Raw genomic sequence first — 12,622 nt, 5'->3', positions numbered from 1 at the left:
CACACACAATGTTTGGGACTTGTAAGTCCCAAATGAATGAAAACACTTATCGTTACACTTCTATACTGAGTCGGGGCGGTGGGGTAGCCTATTGGTTAAAGCGTTGGCTCGTCACGCCGAAGACCCGGGTTCGAATCCCCACATGGGTACAATGTGTGAAGCCCATTTCTGGTGCCCCCCGCCGTGATGTTGCTGGAATATTGCTAAAAGCGGCGTAAATCCAAACTCAGACAGTCAGTCTATACTGAGTCTTAGTATTAGCAGTCTAACGAATAATGCTGAGCCTAAGTTTACTTAGACTGAAGCAATGCCACACTTTGACTTAACATATATATAAAGTCCAAGACCTGATCTTCAAAATCTACAAACATAGAACACAATTCGAATTGTAAATATGAGCAAAAAACACTTTTATTACGAGAGGTCCATCTTCTTTATCGGCTAAAAACACGGATGATGAATGAAAACTACATGCCCGTATTGAAGAACAGAACAATCAGTCAGTATATTGGTGATCATTTGTTAATGTTTAAACTGTCGTAGTTTGTGGACAATACACTGTGTCCCGGGCAGCTATGATTATGGATAACAGGATTCCACTTTATATTCGGTGTGTAATACATGACTACATATAGGTGCAGTAGTGGTCTGGCAGCAACTCGGAGCCAGGGTGGTGGGGTACCTAGTGGTTAAAGCGTTCGTCACGCCGAAGACCAGGGTTCGATTCCTCACATGGGTGCAATGTGTGAAGCCAATTTCTGGTGTCCCCGGCCTGATATTCCTCACAAATTTATTATTGGAGACTGCTGTTTGTTAGCTTTTGGTTAACCTGACTCTGTTCAGGGTTTACTTGTCAGAGAATGTGGTTTGTTGGTGACTGCGCTTTTGGTGACTGCAACTGACTTACTGCGCTTTTGGTCACTATCTGTGGTCACTGCACTGTTGGTCAGTTTAGTGAATGTAGGTCAGTGAGGTGTATGGCAGTCAGTGGGACTTCCTTTTGCCAAGGGGGCGGTGGGGTAGCCTAGTGGTTCAAGCGTTCACTCGTCACGCCGAAGACCCAGGATCGATTCCCTATAGGATTAGAAAGTGTGTCACCCGTGATATTATTGGAATATCGCTAAAAGCCACGTAAAACTTAACTCACTCGCTCACTCCTTTTGGCTAGGAACATTTTTCATAGATTTCCGAACTTGTGAATGAGCACAATAGGAGTGATTGTCATATTCTCTTCCAAGCTTTTTCACACTATTCACTGGTTTAAGTGTTAATGGCTCCTTCTTCTTACAAACAATACCCCTTTCCCCCATTTCCTGAAGAATGAGTGACTGAGGTTAGTTTTACGCCACTTTTAGCAATATTCCAGCAATATAATGGCAGGGACACCAGAAATTGGCTTCACACAATTTGCCTATGTGGGAAGCGAACCGGGTTTTCCGCTTTGCGAAGCGAACCCTTTAATCACTAGGCTATCCACCGCCCCTCCTGAATGAATGAATGAATGAATGAACAACACTAACAACTCATCTGTGTACATGTCAAGTTTATTTACAGACATACAAGTATCCTAATTAAATCATAGTGTTTGCCTCTTGCATACCCAGTCCATCCTCACAGGCGACTGGGAGAAAGTGATAATAACTAGTTGTTATGTTCATATGATCACCATCATCAAAGCAGTAAACCCAACCATCTCAGCCTCATGTGAATATTCTTGTACTTAGTGAAGGAGTTACCCCCTTTTCACAGCTAGGATCTGTATAATTAAAGACTCACCATTAGGATCAAGCCTTGATAATGCTTTATATAAAAGTGGGATGATCAGTTAAAACCATAGAAATGCTTCTTGACTACAGTGCATTCATAAATAGAATTTGCATTTGTAGTCAAAGAAGCTACTGGTTGTGGTCTTTGAAAACATGAGATGATCTAGTTGCATGTTTTTAAATGTGAACATGATTTGCATGTTTCAAAATGGGTGTACCAGCACCCCTGTACTGCACTCTCCTCCCTCCCAACACCCCAAGTCTGGATCTGTGTATAAACATTAAAAAAAACGTACTGGGGTTAAAACATAAACATACAAGTTTGGCAAGGAAGCATGGTAAAAAACATCTGCTGATGCTTAAATAATGATTTATATTTTAAAAGAAACATAAGGTGGGTGGTTTTACACAAATTTCGCAGTATTCCAGCAATATCATGTCGGGAAACGAACCCGGTGTGCTATAACCACTGGGCTACATAGGTCCTACTCAGTAATATTCCAGCTTTGGATATATGAAGATGGCTGCTAAGATAAGCTTAGGTAAAACAACTGGATCAGATACCCCACAGACAGATCTTAGGTAAAACACCCACACCATCAGAGCACAATAACAGCCACGAGTGACCAACACCAACACAGGGGAGACCTAAATGAACTCAGCAAACAAATAGGCTTATATTTAATATTTAGGCTGTTTAGGTAAGATTTGTTATTGCACAATTCCAGTGTGCATTGACAGAATAATGGTTTCAGTGCTTCCATGAGACTACAACATCAGGCCTCCTGAAATAATAAAATGTCTTCTGAGTGTCATGTTACCATGGCAACACTTCCATCAACACATTAGTCCTCATTTCATTTTCACAGTTAGTCCCATGAATATGTACATCACATGAATATCTAATCTGTCAGACTCTCACACAGTTATTTCCATGAATATGTACATCACATGAATATCTAATCTGTCAGACTCTCACACAGTTTTCAAAAGCTTGAAATACATGTTTCACCAACACCTGTCAATGATCTGAGATAGAGTCTTATCTGGCCTTTCTACTGAACATGCTATCGTATTGTTTGGAATGAGCTCAGACTGGACACTTGTAGTTGAAACTTCGAGACGGATCTGTGGGAAATAGTTTCTGACACTGTGTCATCAGCCGCTTCAAACCCTGAGGGAAACAGAAATATTTTTTCAATTACCAAATATTCTAACAAAATAATGTTAAACATGATTAAAGCCTTGTCTTGTTTATTACTTGATTTACAGATTCTTCCTCATAACACAGGATAAGCTGTCAATATAAAGTAGAACAAAAGTGACGATTTTTCAAGAGTAATATTTCGGAACCATCAAGTCATCTTACAGACATCAAATACCATTTACATCACAGGTTTCAAAAAGGGGTCAAAGCATTCAACACTGTTAGGTTAGACAGCATTCATTATATTTAGTTACTCCACAAAGTGGTGAGGTGAGGTGAAATGGGGTTTAGCGTCGGTTTGAGAATATTTAGCTCATATGGCGGCGTGCATGCGTGTGTATGTGTATGTGTATGCGCGGCTGCTTGTACTAGCCCAGACTGAAGCTGGTTTCATAGTGCTAGCCCACTATCATGAGATATCATGCCGCAGTGAAGCATGAATACCCCACTCAGACACATTATACTGACTCGAGGGCAACCAGTCCTTGTTGTACCCATTAATGCCGAGAAGCCAGGCAGGGACCAACAAGTACCATATTTTAACGTCTTTTGGTATGTCGCAGTCAGGGGATCGAACTCAGCGACCTTCCGGCTCTCCAGCCGGGCTGGCTCTAACTACTACACCATGAAGGCGGTCACTCCACAAAGTAAAACTTTGGGCCTGTAGACCTAAACCAAGTAATAAAAACGCTGAATACAGATGTATTACTTAAATTATATGCTGTTTGAATATGTCACATTTTACTAGTCAGTTAAGGAAATCAACTTTGTTTGAACAAGAAGGCCTTGGAACATCGTTTTCTCAAGACCATTGCCTTCATATTCCCATCATTAGGATCACAAGAGTTACTTCCCTTGCTAAACATCACGGTAATTTATAATCATAATCTGTTCTGCTTGATCTCAGCTATTATAGCCATGTCCTACCCAGTTGTCGATTCAGGTTTGAAAGTATAAAGATGAAATCTAAAAAGGCATCTTCATGGATACATCAGCTCCTAAATGCAGCTTGAAGATAGCGAGTCATTCCATTTGAATCTGCGTACAAGACGAAACCTACCTGAATATATTTCCTCTGTGTTTCATCATTCAGCACATGGGCCACGTATCTTGAGGAGATTTTCTCGCGCCCAGTACGAGCGTGGATGCCAACCATGGTGACTCCGATAGGCCAAGGTGCATTTCCTATGGCCATCTCCAGGTACGAATCATTGGCCTGGAGGAGAAGAATAACAGTGCGATACTTGGTTTTCACACCACTTTGAACAGTGCTTCATTTATCATTCAGGTTTTCCCTCGACATATATCTCCGCACTTACATTTTGAATACTGTTTTTTCTGATACTTTACGAGATGTAACTTCATCATGTTTGTCAAATAAACTGTACCCCTACCATTCCAGTCACAAAATGCTGAGAAAGAACAACAAAACATTTTGAAAAGTTGAGAAATACATCAGTTTCAAGTTACGAGGATGTAACCAACCACTTCACTAGAGAAGTGATCTACACAAACATTTGCTTTAATGACTTTCATATTAAACATCGTAAGTAAATGTCAGGTAGGTACCATATTATAAGTATTCTATCATTCACTCGTATTTTATGAGCACCAAGAGAAAACTGATGATGTCAGGACATGTTACGCCAGCTTAACGTGTAAGTTGAAAGTGATGCAAGTTACCATTTTGGTGAAACCCATGAGCTCACAGTTTAAAGATCATAATCGTAAATCTGTGATTTTAGCTCATTATTAGAAGATCCTGGAACTGAACAAAACTGGACAATTTCTCCGGACATGTGAAATCTGGATTCCACAAGTCATCTGTGCTAGATAGGACTCAAAACAGTTTTGACACTTGAAGCATGGAATTGTGGGTACCTCACAACAAAGAACCATTCCTCTTACCCCCAGATAGTCCTTGTCCATGAGTCTCTGTACAATCAGCACCATGCTGTCTAGGATGTCCTCGTCTACATTCTGGCAAAAAACATACACCCATGTAAACATAACATAGAACTGAGGCTGTGAGTGAGTGAGTGAGTGAGTGGAGTGAGTGAGTGAGGAGTGGAGTGAGTGAGTGAGTGAGTGAGTGAGTGAGTGAGTGAGTGAGTGAGTGAGTGGTGGAGTGAGTGAGTGAGTGAGTGAGTGAGGAGTGAGTGAGTGAGTGAGGAGTGAGTGAGTGAGTGAGTGAGTGAGTGAGTGAGTGAGAGTGAGTGAGTGAGTGAGTGAGTGAGTGAGTGAGTGAGGAGTGAGGTGAGTGAGTGAGTGAGTGAGTGAGTGAGTGAGTGAGTGAGGTGAGTGAGTGAGTGAGTGAGTGAGTGAGTGAGTGAGTGCGTGCTTTCAGACAACATTATCCAGGGTTGGAAATCTTTTATGTCAGTGCTATTGCTAAACTCCACAGTTAAAGGTCACATGCAACCCAAAAATCAAACTTTATAAAACACAATTATCACTTATTCATGACATATAATATACATTGCTGGTTATGAAAAAACATATAAACAAAATTATAAGCGTACAATCGCAAATCAAAAGTGCAATATTTTGTACTTGGGTTTACTTCCCAAGAAACGAAGCAGCCGGGATACCGAACCCAGTCAGAGCGGGTGGGTGTGCACTCAAGTGTAACGGCTGGTTCATTTGCAGATGTCCTCATGGCTCATTGTGTGTGTATATATAGAGATGTTGGGTTTTGTAAATACATGCTCATTTTTTTGTATAACATTTTGCAATCAACAGACATCATAACATGTCATGTGTTCAAGTATCACACCTGCCTGTCTGTGTAATTACATAATGTGACAGAGACCGAACTCGGGCCATAAATCAATGCATTTTGTTTATGGTGTATAGCCTGATTGGTGTTAAGTTCAAATTGCATGTGGTCAGTGATCGCGAGTTGTGTATTGAATACTGTCATTAGCAGACAGGCAGGCAGACACACAGGTGTCAATAAAACAAGACATTGAGTTTTGTCTGTGACAACGACATATCTATATCACAGTTAGAAATTCTGTCAACGCTAAATAATGACATTGCTTTTAAGTATCGAACTGAGAAAGTGACTCGTAAGAAGAAGAGCGTGTGGTGAAATAGACAAATGAAATTATATAAACAGTTAATTTACTGTCATAACATATAAAAGCTCGCGCCTGTGAGATATCAACAAAACATTAGAAAAATAGCTCACACCAAAGCTTTCACCAAGTATTCAGCGGACAATCCGGCTTCCAAGTTGCGCGTGAACCTATTTCACTGCGCGACGTGCTATGAGCGCAGCCCAGCTGTTGAAACCACTTGAATTCCCCAAGCGCTTGGGGAAAATTAGTGAATCGTTTGAACTACGATTTCGCGCGTTTTTTCATCGCGTTATTTTTCAACTTTATATGTTGAATTTGCATTTTGATGATTTGTTTGGTAAGTCCATACCGAAAAGGTATCAGAATCTGCAAAGTTGTGTTTTACGCTGCATGTGACCTTTAAGTCCATTTCTGAGTAATCAAGGAAAGCTTGAAGTAAAGCAGGTCTCAGACGTTTACCACTCTGCTAGAACCCATTAGCATGGAAGTGATGCTGATAAACCTCAAAATACTGGTTTATAGACACAGCCCACTTATATACAGGGATGGCAACAGGAAAATCTATTTTCAGCTGAAAACTTAATATTGTGTCATCGTATGGGGTTTCAGAAAGATCAATTTGAAATAAAATCGGCGGAAATACATGGATCAAAATTGCCATCCCTGTAAATACCACGCCTTAGTTCAACATGGATACTAAACTCAGCGCATATCCACTCATCAAACTGATCGCCTGTGAGGGAGCTAGATTTAACACAACTTTGAACAATATTCAAGTTAAGGTGTGTCAACTTCATGTGCAGGGAAAGCCCAGAGTCTAAGACTTTTGAGTATGTTGTGCTGACAACCCAGATACACCATCTGGATGAACACCAACTCCAGCCCACAATCACAGGTTTCTGCCCTGCTCAGGGGACAAGATATTCTGCTCAGTGAAATGAAGCACCTGAGACCACTGGGCCACTATGAAGGTCTGTGTGCAATTGGCTGTTAATTACTTACTTTATTTTTCAGTTTTCTAAAGAGAGGCTTCAGATATCCGACAGTCTGTGTGTGCTGAGCACTGTCCAGCTTCCCTCTGTTCATCCTCTTATCATCCTCTTGTCGATTGTTTAACATCCTCCCCCACATCTTCATGATGTACTGGAACAATTGTTACAATGGTAACACACAACCTTCACATCATATGATTAACAGACAAAGAGCTACACAATAGTTAAAAAAAAAAGCCTCTGAAGTACAGAAATATTTCATACAAAACATTTTTGTTTTTATCATATTTTTTAGAAGAACATTAAATCTTTTCCATTTGAACTGGTCAGTTCCTGCAGCACAGGACAATCAGTTAACTGATCAATAAATTGCCTTTTTGACAATGTGACTGAACACAAGTAACAGAATCAATTTAGTGCACTCTTCAGAAGCGTTTACAGCTGGATTGTCTCCCTTGGGTCCAGTGGCTTCAGTTCTTTCGCTCGCTCTGAAGATGACTTACATGTAGAGTAAAACAAAAATGTGCCCCACATACAGCTTGTTCAGCTTGACCTGAGCTACTCTGCATATTCATGACCCGAGAGGTCAAATGGCACAAATGGCAGGTTGAGTTAACTTCAATAAATACGCGGGAACAGAGAATGTAATTAATGTTGCGTTAAGTGCGAAACATGCATATATGGAATCGTTACAGATTCGAAAACAACACTGCAGAGGCCCATATAAGCTGCATAAAATGCGCATAGATAATTTCCACCACGCATTGAAAATAATTGTTTAGCATTACTAATTCGCATTTAAAATGTTAGATACGCCAAAAGTTTAAAACAAATACGTCACGGAATATATTTATAAAAATCGCTTTGCGTAATGAAAAGACATCGATTGCTATCAAGATGTACTGTTAGTATAGCACAAGTGTTATACTGTCAGTATAGGATGAGTGATTTTTATGAAATCATTTCCATTATATTTAAGTTGGTTTTGATTAGGTATGACATAAGTCAGAACATACCTGCTTAGTAAACGCGTGCTCAGTCACATAATACTTAGGTGAGTAAAATGACTGAAATACGCACATATTTGAAAGCAGTGGGTAACGGAAAATGAAATACCCACTCAACATTCATAATACCCACTCCCAAAAATACACTGGGTGCAGTACCCACATGAGCTAAATCTTATCTGGAGCTCTGAACACTTCTGAAAAACCCCAATCATTTCATGATTTAATTGAATTGTTTGTACAGTCATACATGCTAGCTAGTTTGGTTTACTAACTTTACAACGTACAGACGTCTGTTACTGTCACAATCCGATTCACTCTCGCTATCACTCTCTACACCCAGTTCATTATCACTTTTTCTATTTCATGAATCAGAAACATTAAACCATCTGTAGCTTCTTTTTTAAAGAATGTTAGGACATTGCTGACGATTTCTCCACACTGAGATGTCAAACGGCGACCTTGTCTCGGCTGCTCGGACATGTTGACAATCAACTGACAAAGGTGCACCCCTTCACAATAATAGATCCAACCAGTTGTGACACGGTCTTAGTTGTATAATGATCAATAAAAACTGCAAATTTTTATACAGGCTTTTAGCTGTTTGAACTGTAAACTTTGTATAGAATTCATGGCTTTAGTTACAGATAAACTTTGCACATAATTTAATGGTCTCATCTAGCTTCCCTAGTGCTATGCAATGGTCTGTTACACGAAAATTCTTAATTCAAGTTCAGTTAGGTACACAAAAAATTAGACATTGCCTCAGGCACATTTCTGTCCTTCATGACAACAAACCCTTTGGATGATCTTTTATGAACATTAATGTATCATACCTTGAAAAATCTCAACATAATCAACTGGTCTTCATCTTTATCGCCCTTTCCAAGCTGCTCACGCATTTTCTGGAAAGATAGTTCACAGACATCACAAATCACTTTCTCCTTTTTTCTAAAAACACAAATTCACCATTCCTTAGTCACTTTTTAGACTGTCAATCACATGTATGTTTGGTATCCTTCAAAGTTATGCAGTTCTGAGGCGTTTAACATTTTTGTAAAACCCATGAGTTGAAACTTCTGACAATATGACATAGGATCCACTTTACGGATCCATAACCGATACCCCACTGTACCAGTCCTATCACAGGATACAGTTTTTTTTATCTATAACAGAGATCTCAATAGACTGAGGATGCAACATGCCCACATCTATTGATCACTCACAGATATCTTGTTGGACCTGCCCTGCCACAGGTTCTCGCTTAAGGATCTACAGCCAATATCTCACTGGACCAGCACTACAATAGGATCTCTTTGTAGGATCCACAACAGATATCTCAAAAAGCCCTACATCAGGATCCTGTTTTAGGATCTATAACAAATATCTCACTAGACCAACCCTACCACAGGATCATGTTTTAGGATCCAAAAGTTAGAACAGATATCTCACTGGACCAGCCCTACCACAGGATCAAGTTTTACGATCTTTAACAGATATCCCACTGGACCAACCCTTCCACAGGATCAAGTTTTACGATCTTTAACAGATATCCCACTGGACCAGCCCTACCACAGGATCCTGTTTTAGGATCCATAACAGATATCTCACTAGACCAGCCCTACTACAGGATCCTGTTTTAGGATCCATAACAGATATCTCACTGGACCAGCCCTACCACAGGATCAAGTTTTAGGATCCATAACAGATATCTCACTAGACCAGCCCTACCACAGGATCCTGTTTTAGGATCTATAACAGATATCTCACTGGACCAGCCCTACCACAGGATCAAGTTTTAGGATCCATAACAGATATCTCACTAGACCTGCCCTACCACAGGATCCTGTTTTAGGATCTATGACAGATATCCCACTGGACCAGCCCTACCACAGGATCTTGTTTTAGGATCCATAACAGTTTTAGGATCCATAAGTCATAACAGATTCCCAACTGGACCAGCCCTACCACAGGATCCTGTTTTAGGATCTATGACAGATATCCCACTGGACCAGCCCTACCACACGGCCTCTTTATAGAATCTATAACACGTGTCTCACTGGTATGTCTTCCTCAGTTGTTCCATCATCTTTGATGAACACATCATTAGAAAGCTGGGATCCATCTGATGATTTGATGATCTCATTAAGGTATGCCTGGTCCACTTGATCCATAGCTGCCTTGAAGTCATTGTCGAATCCTTGACCCTTCAACACAAGACAATCATTATTAACATCATTCTTTAGTACATGTCAGAGTAAAAACACCTTTGTAGATTGGGAAGTAGTGTCATAACATGTTTATAATCATAGAAATGATCATGTTTACGTTAATATTGGCTTCTGATTACAAAATATAGCCTTTACAATACCTGAGTAAGTTGAATAGGAGTTTTCAAAACCACACACTATCACAATATTGACAGAAGAATAATGCCAATTTGTTTTAAGTATACCTTTCTGATGTCTGGTTCCTGTGTTTCCAACTTCTTGAGACGGAGGTATGCCTCAAGGTCGGACTCTCCAAACAGTCGAATAGGTTCACTCCTCTCCCGTAGTCGTCGGATCACCTGGAACAGTCACAGATAGTCACATTGTCTCAAACAGTCAATCATACTGTAACTACAAGATCAAATGATGTCATCAGTCAGTCATACAGTGGCTACAGGGTCACATGAATTACATTTTGTATCATTTAAACAATTCTCACTTCTTTCCTGGGCAGTTGATCATACTTCTTGTCTTCCTTCTTTTCTGGCTTCTGATCTCCTGATTCTTGACTCTTCTGTGCATGAAAAACAACAAATGTATATTGATAAACACGTGAATCAATAGTCACCCTTTTCTCTGTCATAAAATGACACAAACCTCAAGTCCTAATTGCCTAGTGCAATATACAGTCATATTAGAAACCATTTTGTTCCAATTGCTATTGTTGGAAAAAACCTTTCAGGTTATGTTTCAGTTGTTCATGTGCAGGATGAGTGAGTGTTATTTACTGTCTCATTCTCATAATCTATCTTTCTGCAAGTTAATTCTTGGCCAGTCTCGGTCTGATTTTCATTCAAGTGCATTCAAACACATAAAGATATCAACAATTCCTCATTACAAGATTACCTCCATTCCACTTGCATGATGGGACACATGCAAACATACACTCCAAATACCACCATGGCCAATATTTGTAGACTAAACTTCAGTACTGAGCTTGTCTTACCTGTTAAAGTTCAGTACAGAGCTTGTCTTACCTGTTAAAGTTCAGTACAGAGCTTGTCTTACCTGTTAAAGTTCAGTACAGAGCTTGTCTTACCTGTTAAAGTTCAGTACAGAGCTTGTCTTACCTGTAAAACTTCAGTACAGAGCTTGTCTTACCTGTTAAACTTCAGTACAGAGCTTGTCTTACCTGTTAAACTTCAGTACAGAGCTTGTCTTACCTGTTAAACTTCAGTACAGAGCTTGTCTTACCTGTTAAACTTCAGTACAGAGCTTGTCTTACCTGTAAAACTTCAGTACAGAGCTTGTCTTACCTGTTAAACTTCAGTACAGAGCTTGTCTTCACGTGTTAAAGTTCAGTACAGAGCTTGTCTTACCTGTTAAAGTTCAGTACAGAGCTTGTCTTACCTGTTAAAGTTCAGTACAGAGCTTGTCTTACCTGTTAAAGTTCAGTACAGAGCTTGTCTTACCTGTTAAAGTTCAGTACAGAGCTTGTCTTACCTGTTAAAGTTCAGTACAGAGCTTGTCTTACCTGTTAAAGTTCAGTACAGAGCTTGTCTTACCTGTTAAAGTTCAGTACAGAGCTTGTCTTACCTGTTAAAGTTCAGTACAGAGCTTGTCTTACCTGTTAAAGTTCAGTACAGAGCTTGTCTTACCTGTTAAAGTTCAGTACAGAGCTTGTCTTACCTGTAAAACTTCAGTACAGAGCTTGTCTGTTAAAGTTCAGTACAGAGCTTGTCTTACCTGTTCAGCATCTTCCTCCTGAGCCTTGTTCTTCTTCCAGTACTCTGCCGTCTGCTGGGCAGCTAGGTCTCCACGCTTGAAATACTTCTTGTTGGGGGCCTGAAAAATATAAACATCTAGTATCACTCTCATCACTATGTTCTACACCAGTGGTCAACAGCATAAGCAACTATCACTTTTGCTATCACAAATCTGGATATAGGGACAAACATTGTATTTTTCCTGACTGACAAAGTGTGACATTATATATCATGATATATTGTATGTCAACCAACATACTTATAGTCAGTAATAGAACAAAACAGACCCTCCACTGGTAGTTGTAGGGACATATTTTTACTCCCTTGGAATTGTGTTCTGTCTGAAGAGTTCAGAATTTGCTTTTACACCATCGATTCTGTACAATATTTCAATGAAGTGACACGAAATTATACGTAGAAATAGCTTCAGTGAAGTGGGGAATTTATCACAGTTCTACAGACAGTTTCATTTCACTTACTAATAGATTACTGTTCTCGATTTGTCGCTTTTTTCTCTCAATTTCAGCTTTGATGAAATCCATTGCTGATCATACCGTAAACAACTCTCTCAATGCAATATACCTGAAACCG

The 12,622-nt window shown here is 39.8% G+C and overlaps 1 protein-coding gene across 2 annotated transcripts; it reads right to left on the bottom strand.

The window, feature by feature from the left end:
• Positions 1 to 2,813: 2,813 nt before the first annotated feature.
• LOC124254674 (pre-mRNA-splicing factor 18-like) lies at positions 2,814 to 12,605 on the bottom strand. Of its 2 annotated transcripts, none has more exons than XM_046688520.1 (10): positions 12,511 to 12,605; positions 12,012 to 12,110; positions 10,765 to 10,839; positions 10,511 to 10,624; positions 10,116 to 10,262; positions 8,892 to 8,960; positions 7,059 to 7,199; positions 4,882 to 4,953; positions 4,034 to 4,189; positions 2,814 to 2,940 (listed from the first exon to the last, which is right to left on the bottom strand). In XM_046688520.1, exons 1-10 carry the CDS (start codon positions 12,571 to 12,573, stop codon positions 2,857 to 2,859), a joined length of 1,020 nt encoding a protein of 339 aa, XP_046544476.1. In that variant the 5' UTR covers positions 12,574 to 12,605; the 3' UTR covers positions 2,814 to 2,856. The 2 variants fall into 2 exon arrangements, with proteins under 2 accessions (XP_046544476.1, XP_046544477.1); XM_046688521.1 differs by having other exon boundaries at positions 10,765 to 10,836.
• Positions 12,606 to 12,622: the final 17 nt, after the last annotated feature.

Source organism: Haliotis rubra, unplaced genomic scaffold (assembly GCF_003918875.1).
Source record: "Haliotis rubra isolate DU_JTF1 unplaced genomic scaffold, ASM391887v1 Scf58, whole genome shotgun sequence".
Classification (NCBI taxonomy): domain Eukaryota; kingdom Metazoa; phylum Mollusca; class Gastropoda; order Lepetellida; family Haliotidae; genus Haliotis; species Haliotis rubra.
The sequence above is the reverse complement of the archived record's forward strand: the minus strand, read 5'-3'. Positions and strand labels throughout refer to the sequence as shown.

What these genes read in the sequence shown, in the direction of transcription:
- LOC124254674 (XM_046688520.1), bottom strand. Translation starts at nt 12,573, where the DNA reads ATGGATTTCATCAAAGCTGAAATTGAGAGAAAAAAGCGACAAATCGAG. An exon ending in AGGAACCAGACATCAGAAAG is followed by an intron (nt 10,263 to 10,510) that starts GTATACTTAAAA and finishes CTTGTGTTGAAG; the next exon opens with GGTCAAGGATTCGACAATGA. An exon ending in TTAGAAAACTGAAAAATAAA is followed by an intron (nt 4,954 to 7,058) that starts GTAAGTAATTAA and finishes GTTTTTTGCCAG; the next exon opens with AATGTAGACGAGGACATCCT.